Source organism: Aedes aegypti, chromosome 3 (assembly GCF_002204515.2).
Source record: "Aedes aegypti strain LVP_AGWG chromosome 3, AaegL5.0 Primary Assembly, whole genome shotgun sequence".
Taxonomy (NCBI): Eukaryota; Metazoa; Arthropoda; class Insecta; order Diptera; family Culicidae; genus Aedes; species Aedes aegypti.
In genome coordinates, this window is record NC_035109.1 from 153,745,331 (window position 1) to 153,767,482 (window position 22,152).

General features: G+C 39.3%; 1 protein-coding gene across 5 annotated transcripts in view; it reads right to left on the reverse strand.

Annotated features, from left to right (window-relative positions):
* Positions 1-22,152, reverse strand: part of LOC5564179 (phosphatidylinositol transfer protein alpha isoform) — a 65,740-nt gene that overhangs the window by 26,580 nt on the left and 17,008 nt on the right. For all 5 annotated transcript variants that reach the window (XM_021853570.1, XM_021853568.1, XM_021853567.1 and 2 more), the window contains one exon: positions 6,696-6,726. In XM_021853570.1, the coding sequence (XP_021709262.1) occupies positions 6,696-6,726 (31 nt within the window). The remainder of the gene's footprint in view (positions 1-6,695; positions 6,727-22,152) is intronic.

The following is a 22,152-nucleotide window of genomic DNA, read 5'->3' on the forward strand; positions in this document are numbered from 1 at the left end:
TTTAGAATACGGAAAAGTCTGGACTGTACCAAGTATCAAACCCAAACATCTTCAGCATGGCATTGCTTCATAGCTACCGTTTTACTACAAAGCTATTGAAGATCCTTTCAGGGATAAGTGTTGTCATGGGCGTAACCAGAGGAGAGCAGAAGAGCCATTGGAAAAAACAACTAGTTTGCTACGAAGCTTAATATCAAAGATTTTTTCAGCATTCATATTTATAAAAATTGAATTATGAAATGTCACGTAAGTTCTATCAGAAGCTCAATGCATCCCGCAACGGCTTCATGCCGCGAGCCGAGATGTGCATGGATAAGGATGAGAGCATCTTGACGGACAAGCGTGAGGTGATCGAAAGGTGGAAGCAGCACTTCGTTGAACACCTGAATGGCGCTGAAAGCACAGGCAATGAAGGTCGGGACAACGGAGGAAATGCCTTCGTCAGTACTGCGGGCAATGGAAACCAACCAGGCCCCACTTTGAGGGAGGTTAAGGATGCCTTTCACCAGCTCAAGAATAATAAAGTTGGTGGTAAGGATGGTATCGGAGCTGAACTCACAAAGATAGGCAATTTATCTGCACCGGTTAATAGGCACAATCTGGGAAACAGAACAGTTACCGGAGGAGTGAAAGGAAGGGGTTGTATGCCCATCTACAAGAAGCGCGACAGGTTAGATTGTAAGAACTTTCGAGCGATCACCATTCTAAAGGCGGCGTTCAAAGTATTATCCCAGATAGTTTTCCGTCGTCTGTCACCTGTAGTAAACGAGTTCATGGGAAGTTATCACACCGGCTCCGTTGACGGCCGATCGGTAACGGGCCAGATCTTTACTGTACGGCAAATCCTCCAAAAATGTCATGAATACCAGGTCCCAACGCATCATCTTTTCATCGATTCCATGGCGGCATACAATATTATCGATCGCGTAGAGCTATGGAAAACATGGACGAGAACCATTTACCCGAGAAGCTTACGAGATTGATAAGATCAAGGATGGGAGGTGCACAAAATTGTGTGAAATTTTCAGGTGAACATTCCAGTTCGTATGGATCCCACCCGGAAATACGATGGACTTTCGGGACTATTGTTCAATATTGCGCTAGAAGGTGTTATGCGGAGAGCCGGGCTTAACAACCACGGTACGATTTTCACGAGATCCAGTCAATTCGTTTGCTTCGCGAATGATATGGACATTGTCGGCCGAACATCTGATAAGGTAGCAGACCTGTACACCCGCCTGCAACGCGAGGCAGCAAAAGTTGGATTATAGTTTAAGAGATTTAGCCAACTTTACAATACATCCATAACACACGCTTTTTTTATTGAAAGTAAGGTACAAAAAAGCTTCAAAAGCCTGGCGTGTTGTGTGTTGGCACGATGTCGGACTCACGTTAGGCGTACTTAACCACTAAACAACTTTCCCCACTGCTCCTGTGCCTCGATCCTCCCGGAACTACATCAGGCAACTTCATCGGGGGAGGGCTTTGCTCATGCACTTTGTCAATCTCAGCCTCTAGCTGTTCTGCTAGTTCGCTGTTGGAGCTTAATGTTGTCAAAAATGCTGCTCACTACGACATTTCTACTGTGTCTCTGCGACTACTCGTTTTGCCCAAATAGCGGTTGAAGCCGGGGCTTTGGACATCTTTATGTGCGACGACGCATACTTCCCTTGGGCTGGCCTCGCGTCAGAGCCCTGTTGAACTTCTTCTGGACGATCATGTGCACTTCGTTGCTCTACGACGACTCGTTCTCCGCTACTGCTGTTCGAGCTCTCCTGGTTGACCAGTTCGATGCCGAGGTCGGTCCAGCGATTCTGGTTGGAGGATTACTTCCGGTTTGCAGGCGCCCCGACTACTTTTAACCGATACTACGCTACGCCCGCTCGGTCTAGTCCCCGACGGGGGATCTAGCCTACACCCATCGCGACCGAGAGCTCTCTGGTTTTCACGCCATCTCCTTTGCAGCAACGACATAATCGCCGTTATTCCCATGTTCACCGCATTCCAAGTGCTTTTATGCTGGTACATGCTCTGCATGATATTATCCGGATTTAGGACGCTGGCGGTTTCTGGCATCATCTTGCGTCGTATATCCCTGAACCGAGAGCAATCGAATATAACATGCTCCGCTGCAGCCCAAGCCCGGACTCCGTACCTCATTATAGACGATGATACGGTCGCCAGAAGACACCTCGTACTGCTTCTTGGTTCTCCAATGTTGGGCATGATCCTAGCTACGGTGTTAGCTGCTTTTGTTGCTCTTTCGCAGGCATAGTCTACGTGGCTGTTGAAGTTTAGCCTGTCGTCGACCATTACTCCAAGGTGCTTTAGAGAGCGCTTAGATGAGATTGCGTGTCCTTCGACGTTGATATCGAGCTGTTGAACCGCCTTGCAGTTGCTGACCAGCACCACCTCCGTTTTGTGATGTGCCAACTGCAGCTTGACTCCAGTCATCCACGATTCAATCGTGTCTAGCGATTCCGCCGTCAGCTTCTCCACTGCTTCCGCAGTCTCGCCAGTTATCGCAAGAACGACGTCATCTGCGAACCCGACGATCTTGACTCCATTCGGCAGTGACAAGGTTGGCACTCCATCGTACATTATGTTCCACTGTGTTGGACCAAGTATGGATCCCTGTGGAACTCCCGCCGTGACTTCAATTGACATCCGCCCTTGTTTGTATCGTAAACCAGTACCCGGTTCTGGAAGTAACTTTGCAGAACTTTACGCAGATATTCTGTGTAGGGCTGCGGCGATAGCCTCCCAACTGGCACTGTTGAACGCGTTCTTGACGTCTATTGTTACCACTGCGCAGTATCGATTGCCTCTCTTCTTCTGCTTGGACGTTTTCTCCGCGTACGCGATAACTGCCCGAATAGCATCCACCGTCGAAGTCTTTTTACGGAATCCGAACAGCATTTTCGACAATTCGTTCTCGCCTTCCGTGTAGATCGTCAGCCTGCCGAGGATGACCTTATCCAGAAGTTTGCCAAGAGTATCCAGCAAGCATATTGATCTATATGAAGCATGTTGTCCTGGCGGTTCTCCCGGTTTTGGCAGCTACACCAGCTTCTGCACCTTTAATCTGTCTGGGAAGCAGCTTTCCACAAGTCACTTCTGCAACGCGGTCCTGAATATGTCTGGGAACGCCAAGATTGCTGCCCTTAGCGCTACGTTAGGGATACCATCTGGTCCGGGAGCTTTGTTCAGCATCAATCCTTTCGCAACCGTTATCAACTCGACGTTAGACACTTACCGGCATTTTCTTCATATTCGTCAGCGTACGGTGTGGGCGGCCACGCGATTGGAGCATACGTAGGAAAGAGACCGTCCACTATCGCCTTCAGTTTGTCTGAGCACATTTCAGCTGGGATAACTGGACCCTTGATCTTCGCCATCACTACTCAATAGGCGTTGCTCCAGAGATTGCATCAGCTTCCCGGCACAACTCCTTGTAGCAGTTTGTTTTACTCGGTTTGAACGCGGCTCTGGCCAGTCGGTAGGTCACTTTACGCTCTTCCATGCTGGCTTCGGATCTAGCTCTCTGCACGCGTCTTCTGGCTCTTAAGTGCGCGCAGGGTGCTGAGTCTGTCGTCCCACCAGTATGCAGGACGCCGCTGATTCCTTGGCTCTTATTTTCTCGACATAGTTGCGTCATACGCTTTCGCCAACGCTTCTGTCAGCTCTCCTACATTATAATATGAAACGTAATATGAAACATGTGTTGTTTGCCATATGTACCTCTGTCGATAGTTTGCAGTTGTGTCATTCTTAGTGTGTTTTTAATGACAAAATATTCAAATAACGTGATTAATACAATGAAACATGTATTCATTATTGTTTAATAAGTTTTTAAAGGTTTTGAATGGTTTAATACAGATGAAAAAATCAAGAAAGTGCAGATATTGATTCATCTAAGTCATTTAAATCCAATAAAAAGCTCTCTAGAAGCACTTGTATTAGTTGTGTTAAGATTATTCTACAGAAAAAGGCTGGTTTGAAAAGTTTTGCTTACTGGTTTTCCCTGTGTAGCCAGTTTGAATGCATGTACGTGATTGAAAAGCTCAACTGAACAATTTTTGGCCAATAATTTGACTAAAATATCACACATTACTTCAAAGCGTCTTTAAAGCGTTTTTCTGAAAATACCTCTGTAAAATTAAAAAAAAATATTTCATGCATTTTCTCTTGAAATCGGTCAATAGTTAAACACCGGATTCCGCTTCAGAAATTATACATTTTTAGTAACCACTGCCACTACAAGAATTCGTTCAGGTTTTTTATTTGGATATCTTTAGTAATTCCTCAATACACTTATTTAGAGGTTGGTGCTGATGACTCTTGGAATTCATGAATAACTCCATTCAGAAACTCCTTCAAGCATACCTTCAAAAAAACTTATTTACTGGCATTTCGCCTGGAGAATTGCCAAAAATCGATGAAATGCAACCTTAGACTAATCCAGTTCTGCAAACATTCGACATTTTCCGCGATGTTCGTTTCGCTTCGATGGTCAGCAGTTAAATGATTTCTCTACACTCATCCACTACTGTCACCTCTCACACACAGCACGAGCAGTATAATGAAAATAGAGAAACATAAAAACTGTGAAGAGAATGTCGTTTGACACAACGACATTTTCATAAATCATGCATTGCATAGAGTTCAGAAATGTACGGGGTCATAAATAACAATCATAGTTAAATCATCCTCGTTATGTCTAATGTGACACACATACAATATAAGTAGCTCTTGTGTGGAAAAATTATAGAATGGTGACACCATCGTTTTCAGCTACATTCAATTGACATTTTTCTTTCGTACCGTCATGTGATCGCTCGTGTTGTGAATGCTGAAGGCAAAGGCTGTCGAATGTCAACGAAAACCTGTCGACTATCGTGATTGTCAACAACATTAAAATACTGCTGAAAACTCGTCTGTCACGTTAATTTTGGTCCCGCGAATTTTCGAATCGAATGTGAAAATTGAATTGCCTGATGGTGCTATTTCAATTGCAAATGTTCTTACAAAAGTTTTGTAAAATGGTAGAAGTGTTTTATTTGTGAGAAAATTTAATTCAAACATGACTTGTGGCGTTCTGCATGGTAGATTTTTCGTGATTCCGCTGGTGGTTCAGCCGGTACTACGCCACCCGGATAGTTATTTTTTCGTCAGCGAAAAATGTGATTCTGTTGAAATACAATGATAAAGCATAGTTGTCATGGATAGGAGATCTGATGATGATGTTCAGTGCATTCTCAAAACAAATGTTAAAATACGTGACAAAACGGCATTTGATTACGATTATTGTACTACGTAAAGTTAAATAATATTCAAAACCAAAATGAAATGTCCAATTTTGTTCTTTTCATTGTTAGGCGTTAGGACAAACAAATGGCTTTGTTGAGTTCGTTCCGATTAAACTGCTTCTTTTCAATGCAATCTGGGCTATTTATGTGTCATACGGTTGGGTCAATTTATCTTCTCGTTTCAGAGAGCGAGTAAAGGCGCTTAAACCAAAGCCAATTAGCTGGGACATAAGGTGCAAATACCTGTGCCCCATCCCTGGAAAACAAGCGCGCATGGAGTGACATTAACTTTCTTAGCTACATCACTTCCAAAGTTGATAAAAATACTTCATTCATACTTGTCCCCAACTACAAAAGATACACTCATCTACACATACACTAAATTTGAATTCGGTAGCATCACTCGCTTATAGTTAATCCAAGGCCATCACCCTTTAATAAAGCAACTCCTTGATATCTATGAGGGGATCGGTGAGTCGCTGGCCTCTCTTTAAGTAGGTGTCATACCATCATGTCTTTTCATCTCTGACTTCCGATTAGACAGCTATTCATTCCAAAAAAGTTTTCCATAAGCAATTGGAGTAAGAGTGGTAAAGTAACCAACATGGCAGCTTTCAGTATGCAATCTACGAAATACTCCGTCCCAAGAACTTTTCAATGCATAATTTACACCAAACTCAATTAATTATAATCATTCTGAAAAATTCCACCAGAAACTGTTGATTTTTTTCAAGGATTTTATCAGGGATTTCACTAGAAACATCTCCAAGCATTGTTTTAGGCAGAAATTCCCTAAGAAAATACTTCATGGATTCTTCGAAGAAATTTGTCTTTCTTTTGAGTTTTCTAAGAATGTAATCTAAGAATTCTACCTAAAGTTCTCTTCCCAAAAAGATCCACGAAAATTATCATAGAAAAATCGGAAACTTTTAAGGATTCTTTCAAAAGTAAACAAAATTAAAACAAATAATCAGAAATGTCTTAAGTGATATAACTTGATTTTGTTTTCAGGAATTACATCTAAAACGTATTGCATTTATTCCAGGGTAATTCCATTGTTTTTCTTAACATGTTCTAGCTTGGGGTCTAAAAGTTTCTGCAAGGGATATCAGAAATGAAATTCTGTGGAACCCCTTGGAAGAGTTCCTGAGAAAAAATTTGAAGGATTTCCTTAATAAACACCTGGATAAATTTTCGAAACATTATTGTTGCCTTTTTTGGCGCTATCTGGTAAAGTATTCGTCCATATTTCATCGCAGATTTTTTTTTTATATGCGCAGACTGCTTTTGAGCAAATTTGCTGAAGAAAGTATATGTATCGTTAATTGACGATTTGTAACATTTTTATAATGCATAATTGTTTGAAACATCAGCTGTTCAACTTACCTCTTCTACCGTTAGGGGCAACGTCACTCGACTGCAAGAAAAAAGAAAAAAATGAAAGTTAGATTGGTTTGAAATAAATTAATACGGAATTGTAGACTGAAAAATTTGATTAACATCCCTAATGATTCGCTACATGTTATTTTACACAGCATAACATAACATTTTGTGAATCTGTATGTATAATATTATATTTTAGAATATGATGTGATTGATTCTTAAAGATTCGACATTTATTAGTATCATTCCCAACATTAAATTCATTTTTTATATCTAGGTAATTAGGTGTTAGAAAACACTACCATCCTGATTTGGTAAAACTAAATTGAGCATTTATTAACATTTTGTCAAAGCGAACCAGCTGCGACAGCTAAAAACCTCAATAATAAAGATAAAAAAATGTTGTCAACTACATATACCCTTGAAGCTACAACTAGATAACGCAAAAATCCAAACTTCGAACTATTCAACAATGAAAGTTTGATCGTTTCACAAGGTGATGGATAATCACAGATAATATGATTGAAAAGTAATCTTTGACTTGTTTACTTTGAATCGCACGCCTATGATCTGTGAATATCTGGCAGATTTAGTTATGATTAATGTTTCGACAAATTGAACTTTAAAAATCTAAAAAGTTAGTAACCAAATGCTGATTTTCCATACAAAATGCCCATACAGAGTCCCAGTATCTCAGCTTCTGGTAGTCTGAGTTGGCTAAAATTTGGATGACGAACTACAAATAACCTGCAGTGAAATCATTTTGCAAGAAGTTTCAAATTTGTTCGGAGACAAAAGTAAGAAATCAAGAGATTTTTAGTTAAACTAAAAAACGGTAAGTTGTGGATGGTAGTATTGTTATATGTTTTTAGAAGTTAGGCATATCTGTGGCATACTAATCACTCTCAATATCGTTTTCGAATTGAAGAGTACACAGTTAAAAATATAGAAGATTACACGTCATGTAAACTTCATTTATGCGATGTAAACATGACGTCAAATTTCAGTTTGAAATCATGTAAAAATGTGTTATATGTCATGTAATCACTCAGGATCCTGCTAGATTACATGACATATAATTGGGTCCTAAAATTTTTAATGAAATCTTGTTTTTATTTAATAACACGAAAGAGCATGTTCTTGCAACTACTTTAGCAATTTTTCCCGCTCAAATAATGGCTATATCATGTTTAAACTTTAATTTAAAAATTTGGTCCATAAATGAACCTTGACACTTTTGATCATGTTTGACGTTCGCTTTGTCGACAAAAACACCACAGGGGTTTTAGTTCGGCCACTGGGGTTGTTCCTATCTGACATTTCGTAAGGGACACGGAAAACAAAATACACCCAAAATTTGAGTTTAAGCCAAAGGATGTGACAAAATCTAAAAAAAAGTTTTTTGGGCTTAAACCAACGGAAAACATTAGAAAATTGAGTAAACATGTGTTTTTGGCCTAAACTTAAGCGTTTGGCACTAAAATTGGGACAGGGCTTTAGGACTCTATTGAAGTTTACATGACATATCATGTAAATATCCATGATATTCCACGCTCCAATTATGTGCATTATATGTCTCAGAAATTTACACGTTTCGTTCGAACTGTGTAGGTAATTGCCCAACTCTGTTCACAACTTCCTGTTGAAGTCAAATTGATCCCGTAAACAGAATTTTGAAAGTTTGACTAAAAGCGGCTTATTCAAATCATAAATCTAGAACGGGGACATTGCGTCAGCGGAAACATTTTCCTCCACCAAATGATTTTCTTTTTACCTGCAGCCAGCTGGAATGTCGCACCGAAACGGTGACCACAATTTCCACTACAATTATCACGGCGATAAAAATAGCAACCAAAGAACCATAGAATTATTGCTTGAACGATGACGGTGGCGTCTTTTGTCCTGCCGAGTAAGTAATTCTGCTCCGTAGACAAGAATTGCACACAAGTGTCCGATTACCGACTGGGAAGCTTTGTCTTGTTTAGAAACACACATTGATAACGTTGCACTAATGATTCAGAATAGTTTGGTCCTTTCTTTTCTTGTTCGAGCAGGTCATAAATGGGAGTAGCATGCATGCGGGTGTTATCAAATTGTTTACAATGATACTGGTGCCCAGCAGTGCTACGCGTTCCAACAGAAATTATAATGGTGTAATGTTTGAGGAGCAGCGATTTGTGTACACTTGGATAGTAACTAATGAACAGCTGTTTGTACTGCGGTCTATGCAGGGCCGTAGTTAAGAGGAGTTAACGCACAAACCGCTACTGAACATATATGCTTGCATTCCAAATTATTTTGTTCATTTTTTTGTATTTCATGTGATGGATGTGAAAGGTATACTAGTTAAATATTTCTTTCTATAACAACTTTTTTTCTAACACGGAAGAGAATTTTTAGATTGAAGTCATGTTAAAAATCTCCAGTGAAAATTCAGACAATTGCCTGGAGAAATTCCTCCAGTATTCGCTGCAGGATTTTTTCTTAATTCAATTCCTGGTGGAATTCTTGTACAAATCCTTCGATATTCTTACCAAATTTTAGTCAAACAATTCCAAAAGAAAAATTAGAGAAATTTACAAGGAATCTCAATGGTTTCCTAACATAGATTTTTTATGAATCCCAAGTTGCTATTCAACAAGATTTTTTGTGAGGGTATTGCAAGAAAATTTATTTTCTTATAAACAGTTTATGAAGCAATAAATTATGTCAGAACTCCATGAGAAATATCGGAAGCATTTTATAAAAACGAGCTTTAAAACTGAACCTTTTTGCCTTCTCTCTCAGAAATTAGTAATGAGGAAAAATGAAACGCAATGAAAAATTTCCATATTCTAGTTACAGATTGTGTGCACTTGAATAACAATTCAATCTCTACAGGATGCAGTGGTCAAACTCATGTCAGCGAACATGGCATTAATTACGTTGGTACGTGGGAAATTGTTAAAAATAGTACAACGTGTCAAAAACAACAGAACACACTCTTAATCTAATCCGAAATATAGATACATTTCTCCCTCTTCATCATATTCACTGACTGAACAGAACATGCCGCCTTCCTATTCCTGATGAATCGGTAATCGGATAGCAAAAAAACTCGCCGCTTATACATCCATATTTGCGGCTGCTGTTTAACAGCCGATGCCATTGGATGACACGGTTCCAACCAGCTGGGCTAAGGAAGGGTGTAAAACAATATTCTCTAGTCAGTATGTGGCCTCGAGTTACCCGGATAGTGGAGGATTATAATAATAAAGAGATTTCAAGTAAACAGCATTTGGTTTATGTTGGAATATTATAAGTTAAGTATTGGAAGCGTTAGAAGAAGGCTTCCATTTTTGCAAGTGTGAAGAAAAAATGTCCAACCCTTTTTTGCAATCTACTACAGATGACATGCAGTCCTTTGGCGGAGAGGCCTGTGTCATCCGCAAACAAAGATCAGGTAAGTCAGATGTAAAAATATTGTATAATATTGGCCCCAAATGCTGCCTTGAGGAACACCAGCTCTTACAGGAAGCCTTTCAGATCTGAAGTTCTGAGAATTAACCTGAAGTGTACGATTTGACAGATAATTTTGAATTACTCTAACAATCTATGTTGGAAAATTAAAGTTTTTTATTAATGTTTTGGTATTAACCTCTACCCGGGAAGCGGCACTCCAGTTCAGTGGCACAAGTTCAATCTGGACGCGTGCGATGCGGGGTTCACTTTCCCCCCTCTAAGTTTCAGTTTTATTACATCACATCAGAGATTGGAGCAATTTCCAACAAGTGAGCGGGGCAAAAGTCTCATTACCTATTTATGTAGATATTCACGCGGAGATTGTAGATGGACAATTAGAACGCATGGAATTGCCCCGCGAAATGAATAATTTGGCACGTTGTTCACTAACCGCACGGCATTTTTTCCCTATATAACTACACAAGACAGTTGTTTGCTGTGTTTATTGTATCGTAAAAGAGGGGTTGTCCCCAATGGTAAACATTTGCTTTACATTTCAGATGGTGGGGTACGCTGAGAATTGGAATCAGAAATTGATTTTTATTGGCATTTTTATGGTAATTTTGGGTATTACAGCTCTTACAATGCCTTCCTTGACCGAGTGGTTAGAGTCCACGGGTACAAAGCAAAGCCATGCTGAAGTTGTCTGGGTTCGAGTCCTGGTCGGAATTCCAGGATCTTTTCGTAATCGAAACTTCCTTGAATTCCCTGGGTATATATATCATCCTACCTGTCACACGATATACGAATGCAAAAATGGCAACTTTGGCATAGAAAGCTATCGGTTAATAACTGTGGAAGTGCTCATACGAACACTAAGCTGAGAAGCAGGCTCTGTGCCAGTGAGGACGTAATTCCAAGAAGAAGAAGAAGAAGAAGAAGCTCTTACAAATGAACGCATAACCAGTGATTAAGAAAAATCGAAGTTCTTTAAATCAATAATATCCTATATTTGCACATGACTTGGAAACCAACGCAAATTTTCTAGACCACAAAACTTGAGAAACATCATATAAACAGATGCAAAAAAGCACTCTAACTTAAGCTGATGTACCCAGTTGAGTTGAGAATGATGAGTGGTTTGGATAGCGCTGCCGGTTTGTCATTAACCTTGTACTGTAAGCTATGACAAAACTGTTCCAAAGAGATCATACCACAGTCGGTGTCGATTCGCAAAATATCTGAAGTCATCGAATGACGTGGAACAGCATTGCCGCCTGAGATGAACACTAGAGATAGCAATGGAGTTTGGAGTGACGAAATTTACGATTCATCCTGCAATCCATTGCGGATATAGTTATGCGTTGTGCGAACAGGAATTGCTACTAGGACTTATCTTCACCCTTCCTTTTTCATCCGTTGTTGGATATCTGAGTAACTACACTGAAACGTCCATTTACGTAATGGGTCAGGAGTATGTAAATAGTCAGTTGTTCCGAATTTGGGGGTTTCAGGCAAGAGATCTTCAACTCCATTATGGGAACCAAGGTCTCCTTCCAAATAGCAAAGAAAGGAGACTGTCGCGTTTTGCCGGAAACTCTTAAAGATCGCGAACTTCTTCTCAAACATCTTGAAGAGAAGAAGCACAAATTTTATACTTATGACGACAAAACTGAACGTTTGTTCAAAGTTGTTTTGAAAGGTCTCTCAAGTGGCTATAAGTCACCTGAAGAGATCAAAAATGGAATAAATGATTTACTTGGATTTTCCCCAGTCCAAGTAATCATTATGAAAAAGAGAACCCAATCTGGCATTCTTCGGAAAGGGCTTTCTCAAGAATATTATTTAATTAACTTTAACAAAAAAGATCTAAATGATATTAAAGCTTTAGAAAAAGCTAGACTTATGTTCGATGTCTGTGTGAGATGGGAACATTCCCAGAAACCTGGAGAAAATTAGCTGAACCTCACTCAGTGCCGTCGGTGTCAAAAGTAGAGTCTTGGTACCAAACATGGCCGCATGGATGGTAAATCTGTCCTGTGAAGGAAGATACCGATAAGTTCATATGCGCAAATTGCGGGGGCAATCATAAGTCTAACTTTTGGGCTTGTCCTTCGCGTAGGCGAGTCGTCGAGACTCGTGCCAGGCAGATAAACGGTAATGTCCGTTACGATAACGGTCGTTTCCGGAATTCCCCTGGTAAAGTATCGAACAATGCACATTTTTCAGTTAACGATCGCTTGATTAGGAATTACACCCATCAGGAAGATTATAACCATGCTGATTCACAAACTAATATTGTTCCGTCGGATAGCCGTTCGAATCTCTTAATTTCGAATGCAGGTAATTTGAACTCTTCTCCTTTTCATACTACGAGTACCCGTTCTATTTGTTTCAAATCAAATGAAAAAAAAAACCTTGCCGCCACAGGAAACTTCAAGTCCGCCTCTTCGTCTACCGAAAATTCTAACGGAAAATCAGATAATCTACTCACTTCAAGTGATATGTCTTCCTTTGATTTTATTTTTCTAACTAAACAATTGAATTCAATGATTGATGCAATGTTCAAAGCCACCACTATGACCGAAGCAGTCCAAGTTGGTGTAAAATTTACATATCAAATTGTTATTGGATTACGTTTTTTAATGGATCAAATAGGTAATAATTTAAATGTTTCAAATTGGACTGCTCGTTCTTTGAATGGTAAAGAGGACGAACTGTTTAATTTTCTTACAGCTAATAACGTGCATATAGCAGTTATTACTGAAACCTATTTAAAACCTGGATCCAAACTCAAAAGAAGATTCTAACTTTTTTGTTTATCGTAATGATCGACTTGATGGGGCATGTGAGGGAGTTGCAATCATCATTCATAGGCGTATAAAACATCAACTGTTTCGTCATTTGAAACTAAAGTTTTTGAAATTTTAGGTGTTTCAGTTGAAACACAGCTTGGTAAATATACTTTCATAGCTGCCTATTTGCCTTTCCAATGCTCTGGACAGCAAGTTAATTTGCTCCAAACTGACTTGCGAAAATTGACTCGCAATAAGTCAAATTTTTTTGTCATTGGTGACTTTAATGCCAAACATCGGTCATGGAATAATTCTCAAAGTAATTTCAACGGCAGAATTTTATTTGATGAGTGCTCTTCAGGATATTTCTCAATTCAATACCCTGATAGCTCTACATGTTTTTCCTCTTCTAGAAATCCATCTACGATTGATTTGGTCTTAACCGACTCTAGTCATCTTTGTAGCCAACTGATTACTCATGCTGATTTTGATTCTGATCATGTCCCTGTTACATTTAGAATATCCCATGAAGCGATTCGCAATTCTATCAGCTATACTTTCAATCATTTTCGAGCCGACTGCAATATATATGAAACATATATTGATTCTAATCTTGATGTTAACATTTCTTTACAAACAAAACTTGATATTGACAATGCTCTTGAAACTTTAACAAATTCCATTGTTGAAGCCAGGAGCATTGCAATTCCAAAACATGAAATAAAATTTGAATCCGTGATTATAGACGATGATCTTAAACTCCTGATCCGTCTTAAAAACGTGATGAGAAGGCAATTTCAACGCACTCGCGATCCTGCTATGAAAATTAAATGGCAGGATTTGCAGAAAGAAATCAAGAAACGTTTAGCACAATTAGGAAACAAAAATGTTGAAAATAAGATTTCTCAATTGAACCCTGGCTCTAAACCCTTTTGGAAATTATCTAAAATCTTGAAAAAACCTCAGAAGCCAATACCGGCATTGAAAGAGGAAAACAAAATATTACTAACTAATTGCGAAAAAGCTCAAAAACTTGCTATGCAGTTTGAAAGTGCGCACAATTTTAATTTAGGACTTACTAGTCCAATTGAAAATCAAGTTACTCAGGACTTCGAAAATATTCTCAATCAAGAGAACGTTTTCGAAAATGCCTGGGAGACTGATTTGGAAGAAGTGAGAACTATTATTAGAAAATTCAAAAATATGAAAGCTCCTGACGATGATGGAATTTTCTACATCCTCATCAAGAAACTTCCAGAAAGTAGCTTATCATTTTTAGTTGACATATTCAACAAATGTTTTCAGTTAGCATATTTTCCTGACAAATGGAAAAATGCTAAGGTTGTTCCAATTTTAAAACCAGATAAAAATCCTGCCGAAGCTTCTAGCTATCGTCCAATCAGTTTGCTTTCCTCCATCAGTATACTTTTTGAAAAGGTCATTTTGAATAGAATGATGGCCCACATCAACGAAAATTCTTTTTTTGCCAATGAACAGTTCGGATTCCGCCATGGACATTCGACCACTCATCAACTTTTACGTGTAAAAAATTTGATCCGTTCCAACAAATCTGAAGGCTATTCTACTGGTCTTGCTCTTCTAGACATAGCAAAAGCAATCGACAGTGTTTGGCATGAAGGTTTGATCGTAAAATTAAAAAAACTTTAATTTTCCAATATACATTGTTGGAATAATTCAAAGTTATCTGTCAAATCGTACACTTCAGGTTAATTATCAGAACTCCATATCTGAAAGACTTCCTGTAAGAGCTGGTGTTCCCCAAGGCAGCATTTTGGGACCAATACTATACAATATTTTCACACCTGACTTACCTGAGTTACCTGAGGGATGTCAGAAATCCTTGTTTGCGGATGACACAGGCCTCTCCGCCAAAGGACGAAGTCGGCGTGTCATCTGTAGTCGATTGCAAAAAAGTTTGGATATATTTTCATCATACTTGCAAAAATGGAAGATTTTTTCTAATGCTTCCCATATTTTACTTATAATATTCCCACATAAACCAAAAGCTCTTTATTTGAAACCTTCAAGTAGACATGTTGACACGATGAAAGGGGTTCCAATAAATTGGTCAAATGAAGTTAAGTATCTAGGGCTCATGCTAGATAAGAATATAACTTTCAAAAATCACATTGAGGGCATTCAAGCCAGATGTAACAAATATGTAAAATGTCTCTATCCCCTTATTGATACAAAATCAAAACTTTGTCTTAAGAACATGCTTTTGATATTCAAACAAATTTTCAAGCCAGCCATGTTGTATACTGTACCAATTTGGACTTGCTGTTGAAATACTAGAAAGAAATCTCTGCAGAGAATTCAAAATAAAATTTTGAAAATGAAGCTTCTACCTTTGTATAGTTCAAATGAGTTACATAGAATATATAATGTTGAAACATTGGAACAAATGTCGAATAAAATGATTAATAATTTTAGACAAAAATTGTTGCAATCTTCTATTGCTGGGAACTGCCTTGAATAATCATGACTTTTTTTGCAAATACGAATTGTAAAACACCATCACATCACAGACATTTCAAATGATAGAAATACTGTTACAACGCCTTAAAACTTCATTATAACGTCATGACTTTTTTTGTTGAGTAATTTTTTGCAATGTGTCAAAGTAGCAGGTGACGAAAAAGCCTTTTTACGCATCACGTAATTAAATCTCATAACCTCTCAGCGACAAGGTTGCCGAAAAACACAACTCATCAAACGAAGTAGTTTTTTGACAAATGATAGAGTGGCACACTATTAGGAAGTGGAGCACTCTTCGCGGCGGGGACTGCTTGCGAAAGACCTCTCCACTTTGGGACAGTGAATTAGGAAGAGGGAAAAAACTGGAAGCAGCCTTGTCGCTGCCAAAAGGGACAACAGGATAGCATTCTCTAACGCCGTTAGCATCGTAAAAATCGCACCGCTTTGGCTCCGCACGGCTCAGTCCAGGATGAGAACCTATTCATGGAAGCAGTACATCGCCAGACCGCCCAAGGTCCTGCTCCCACCTAATTCCTGTGCAACTATTAGCCACCCACGTGGATAAACTCCTAATCGATTCTGCTGCGGCGCAATTTGCCCTCTCTTTCGCTCTGCAATGCGTTTCGCTAGAAACTTAGAAAAATCATTTAAATTTACATCATATTTGTCCAACCTATTGAAGCAAATAAAATGACGTAAATTTATGTATCAAATGACGTAATATGCCATGAGATTGAACTGCAGCTATTCAGCAAGACCAAGCTTAGGGTCGTGGGTTCGAATCCCATCGGTCGAGGATCTTTTCGGGATGGAAATTTTCTCGACTTCCAAGGCTATAGAGAATATTCGCACCTACCACACGATATACATATGGAAAACTGGTCATTCGGCAAAGAAAGCGCTCAGTTAATAAATATGGAAGTGCTCCTGAGAAGCAATTGGGACGTCTCTCCAGCTGTTAAATTTCTGTCTACATTTATTATAATGCCTATACGCAACATTTTAATCGCCGATTAGCATCTCGAAATGATTCCAATACTCTTCTAGAAGGAAAAAAAGTTCTAATACAAACAACACACACTGCTGCTGAAATGGAGCTCCGACGGCAGGAAATGGGAGACATTATATTGGGAACTTTCTGCAATCAATGCAAACACTGACCTAGTTTGTCGTGTAGCCCAGGAGAGCTTGCTGTTTGGCAGAGATGCTTTACATTTAGCTAGATGCTGGAAGCACAAAAGTGACATCTAAATTGATCCTAACGAAGCATGCTCCGTGATGTTCGATGGAAGCTCAAACTACCTACTAGTTTTAATCGTTGCTAATTTAATCTATGGGCTAGAAAAAGCGAAACATTGCATGACATAGCGGCTTATGGTTTATCGCCGTGCACATTAAAACTTTCAGCATGAACATTGTATACCTTCGCACAACCTCTAGCTAGTCATCGTGAGCCAAGCGTCCTGGATTTACTGAAAGCAAACAACTTGAATAAGGACGCAAATAGATGGAGGCCAACACGGCCCGTGGAATAACTTTACACTAGCGAATTAACGAGCAACAGGTTCCAGTGAAAAAACGAAGCTCGAAGTGCACACAGAAATGGCGAAATTCTTCCGCAGCAGATCCACACGTGCGGGTGAGGCGCGGCATTAATAAATGCACGGTGTAGCAACTAAAATGGACTTGGTACTGGGGGTTAGAAGGGATGATGCACGTGACTTCAAAATTAATATTTTCTGGACTTTTTTTTCTTGTTCTTTTTTTTCGTGTGCAATGGGACCACGTCTGCTTCTAAGCTTAGTATTTTTAGACCAAGATGACCTGTCATGTGTCAGATTTGGTACGTTCAGCCTGACGTTCTCTTCTTCTTTCTGGCGTTACGTCCCCAATGGGACAGAGCCTGCTTCTCAGCTTAATGTTCTTATGAGCACTTCCACAGTTATTAACTGAGAACTTACTATGCCAATGACCATTTTTCCATGTGTATATCGTGTGGCAGGTACGAAGATACTATATGCCAGAAGATACTCTATGCAAGTTGCGGGACCTAAACTGATTACATAGTCCGCAAAAGGCCCTATTCGCAGCCACAATACGTCATTGTCATCATGTCACAAGATAAACAAACTCTTCAGCAACTTCAAGTACATCCCCATCAAACACTACTTTAGCACTAATTTGACGTTTGAGCGGTGTAGAATTCACTCGTTGCCATGGTCACGTAAATAACACGGTACCGCTCAAACGTCAAATAGTGAACTCGTGCATCGGTCCATTGTGTCCTGCGCCATTAACCATAGAATTTCCGCATATCGTTCCAGTTCATGCTATCTTGAGCTTCAGCTGCCACATTTTCTTCGTGTTGTCTTTTCCTCCTGCGATTGATTCACTTTTCTTCGGCTCTCGCTGCCCTGTACCGCTCTCTATTCTGCCGTGTACTAGCATACGGCTTCATTCATAACGTCTGTCACTCTTCGGCACTCTTCATCGAACCAGCCGTTTCGTCTTCTTCGTTGACCAGTGCCAATCACCTCCCACACCGTTATATTTGGGTCCCACAGGCTGTTGACATCTCAAGAAACGTTGATTCTTCCCAACTGCTCGTCTAGCTACTGGCGACAAGCGTTGGATATTGAAGCGCAGCGTTCGATTATTTCTAGAACTCGCGACACTTGTAAACCGCGCCAGAATTAGCTACAATGAGATAATGATCCGAGTCGATATTAGGACCTCGAAAGGTCCTAACATCTGAGAAACATCGCCCGTCAACCAGAACTTGGTCTATTTCGGAGCAGGCATCGCCACTAGGGTGTCTCCATGTGTGTTTGCAGATATTCTTGCGGGCGAAGTACTGCTGATTGCCATCCCCCTAGCAGCAGCGAAGGTTACAAGCCGCAGGCCATTACAATTCGTAACGGTATTCTTCTTCTTTTCTGGCGTTACGTCCCCACTGGGACAGAGCCTGCTTCTCAGCTTAGTGTTCTTATGAGCACTTCCACAGTTATTAACTGAGAGCTTACTATGCCAATGACCAGTTTTGCATGCGTATATCGTGTGGCAGGTACGAAGATACTCTATGCCCTGGGAAGTCGAGAAAATTTCCAACCCGAAAAGATCCTCGACCGGTGGGATTCGAACCCACGACCCTCAGCTTGGTCTTGCTGAATAGCTGCGCGTTTACCGCTACGGCTATCTGGGTTCCGATGCCGTTGATACTACATCTTGAGAAAGAAGAATTAGAATTAAGAAAGCTTCAGAAGAAAGTCATCCTCTGCAGCCCGTGAAGACTACGATAGGAATCTTATGGTGGAATTCCAATATGCTTTGACTTATGAAACAACAAAACAGAAAAGTTAGAACAGACACCGTACATCTGAATCAGAGTCGTTCAAGCCGAGTCGCAAAGCTTACAAAAAGGCTCTTCGATCTGCTGAACGAGACTAAAAAAACATCCCTTCTCGACATGGCGTCAGTTTGCGCAATGGAATTTGAATGTTTACGGATGCTCCCAAGGGGAGTCTTATCATCACTTTTGTAAAATCTAGTAACAGATAAACTATTTAGTTATTTGCCGATGACTATCTAGCTTTGATAGTGGGTATGGGTATAAGCAAAATGTTCTTCAGGTACTACCTTCAGGTAGTTGAATATTGGTGTCATTAATATGTTAACCCGAATAAAACATCTATTGTTCTATTAAAACCACGAGGAATTCGACTTGTACGAAATTAGAGCCAAGAAAGTTTGCATGGCCTTCGATCAATGCCGGCAAACTTACCTGATACCTGATGGCTTTTCCAGTTTGTCCAAGATCACATGATTGAAAGGTACTCCAGTTATATTTTTGATGAATAACATAAATTTACAACGAGGAAATTAATCCTTTTTTGACAATCTTCAATAGACTCAAACCCCAGATTGGAGTCACAATGCTTACTCGTCTCGAATTCACGGAAACTTTCTAGCATGGATTAAGTAATATTGTATTGTGATATTCAAAATCAGAATGTATAGCTCGACTTGTTTCAAAATCCTTCGATTTGTTTTTTTTTTTTTGGTTCTGGATATAAAATAAGGAGTTTGCCAGAACCTTGTTTCGGGATTCCAGGATAAATTTCTCTAGAAATTCTATCTGGTATTCTTCCAGATACATGCAAATTTTAATTTAACGAAAAACAAAACAATATACACACTAAATCTGTTCAGTAAAAATACTGGGTTTTTGACTACCAACTATGTTAAAAATCGAAATACATAGGTTTTATCTTTAAATTTTTAGAAAACATTCTCTAGATCTACAATTTTACTTTTGGAAAACTATTATGAATAGAGATTTAATGTTGAGACGATTGAGAGTATCCCTCACCTATCGCTTTTTGTAACAATCATGATCCGCAGCGCATCATGAGCGATGTGGGGTATTCAGAGGTGTGGGCGAACATCAAATTAGTATTTGTAATAACATCCATTTTTAAGTGGTAGTTGTGCAATGCCAACTTCGGCGAGCCGAAAGTTCAGGAAGTAGCCGAAGATGACGTCACGTTGAGAAAGCTGCGAACAACATTTTTCGCAGCCTTGTCGTCACCATTAGCTGATCGTTTTGTTTACATCTTTTTCGTGACTAATACAAGCAAACACATACTAAGAGCCGGACCTGCTATATATAACGTTGCATCATGAGAGTCTGTTTATCATCTTCTGCTACAGCGCTTATTGGATCGGGCGGATAACAGTGCATGATAAAACCCATCCAAATAAGCTCCAAACATGGGGGACAGTATTGCTGCCAGATTTATTGGAATGTTCATCAAACCTACAATACAAAACCCCTACCCCAAATGGCAAATAAGCGACAGAAAAGAGATTCCCCATCACTCTCTTTTTGGGGCTCTCGTTCGGGTTACATTGATTGCAAAACATTGCTGAACAAGAACCGATACAGATGTGATGATTTTCTTCACTTCCTTTGATCTTGCTTCGAAATTAATTGAGAACGAATCCTGCAACGCTTGATTATGAACACTTGTAGAATTTTCAGCATTTCACTTTATTTTATACAGTTAACTCTCCCTTACTCGATATTGAAGGGACCATCGAGTTAGGGAGGTATCGAGTTACAGAACACAAAACCAATGCAACTGCGATCTAAGGGACCATCGAGTTAGCCATGAAAACCAACATTTACTATGGTTCTCTAACTCGATATCGAGATACGGAATATCAAGTAAGGGAGAGTTAACTGTAACTAACTTTGCAAAGAAAAAATAAATTCCGTTAAATTCTAATATTTTGCTTATCTTATGACAGATAGGCCCATTTTGCCTGTAATATAACGACTTCCCAGACAACCAGAAGTCGCACAACAGTTTACAAATAAAGTCGTTTATTTATACAAATTATGTCACACATGAGTTCATATATACATTGCGTTACGTTCCGTATACTAGTACAAAGTGAGGCGGACACATACCAACTATCAAATCAACCTTGTTACCATAAATTAAATCGCATAAGAGTACTGATTAATTTGCAATAAAATCTCCTCACTCACATTGCATGTTTCTTATACGTGAAACTTTACACATATAAGCATCGCATAACGCAAAAGGTGATTTCGTTGTACGTACATTCTGCTCAGACAACCAGAATGTACGCATAACGAAATTACCTTTTGCGTTCAAAGGTTCCGTATAACATGTCGTCAAAAGGCCTAATACGTACAATAGTGGAGGTGATATATGTGCATATTTTATTTGATGAAAGATGGCATGCAATTCGAGTTTATAGATTTTATACGAAACTATTCTGTAATCTTATGCGACTAAATTAATAAGAGAAAAAAAAAGTCGAACACTCGACACTGAAGAAGTCTGTAAGTCGCAGACGAAATAGGCCTATCCGTCAAGATAAGCAACATATGGAGAGATCGATGCACCTGCGCTTCTAACTCGTGTCAACTTCCGTACAATGGGCAGGCAATTGAGGTCTTCAACTATGTTGACAACAAGATTTCACCGCACTTCTTATGGCTGTAACGAACCACTGACCGCATGTTTGCGAACCTTTTCTTTAGTTGAAGCGCTGTTTGACTTCGGAGGGGCTACTGGATGCTTTAAAAGGAGGGTGACTAGTTCAAGGATGCTACAATAACTATTAAGTATATTTATGTAGACAACTGTCAGATGAATTAATCAAATAAATAAATAAATAAATAAATATTAGAGTTTAAAGGTATTTGCTCGCCTTACTATTGATTTTATTATTTTATTTATTTATTCAGTGCAATTAGTAGTTTTTTCTCTTAAACATACTCTAATAATCCCTCCCCTAAATTTAATAAAATAGTGTAGTGACTAAATTAATGATAACAAAGTTGGTTTGACAGCTGCTACAAAATGATTACATTTCGATTTACGATTAACCTTATCGAACCTATAGTTATTTTTATGATATTTTTCAGGGGGAAGTTTTCATAATAAAGTAAAACTTTTATACCCCTTTGTGGATTCAAGTGTCTGGTTTACACAAAACTGATTGAATGATGCCACTATTATCTCTACTGTCACTCAAACGAATGCCATCTGTCGTCTAAGTACGGACTGGGTTAATTTTGAAAGGCTTGCTTAAATATCGCAGTCCGCAATCGATCAATGAACCCCAAGTACGCGTGCTAAACGACGGGAATCGGGGAGTTCGTGCTGGCTTTCGCATACCACTTCGCG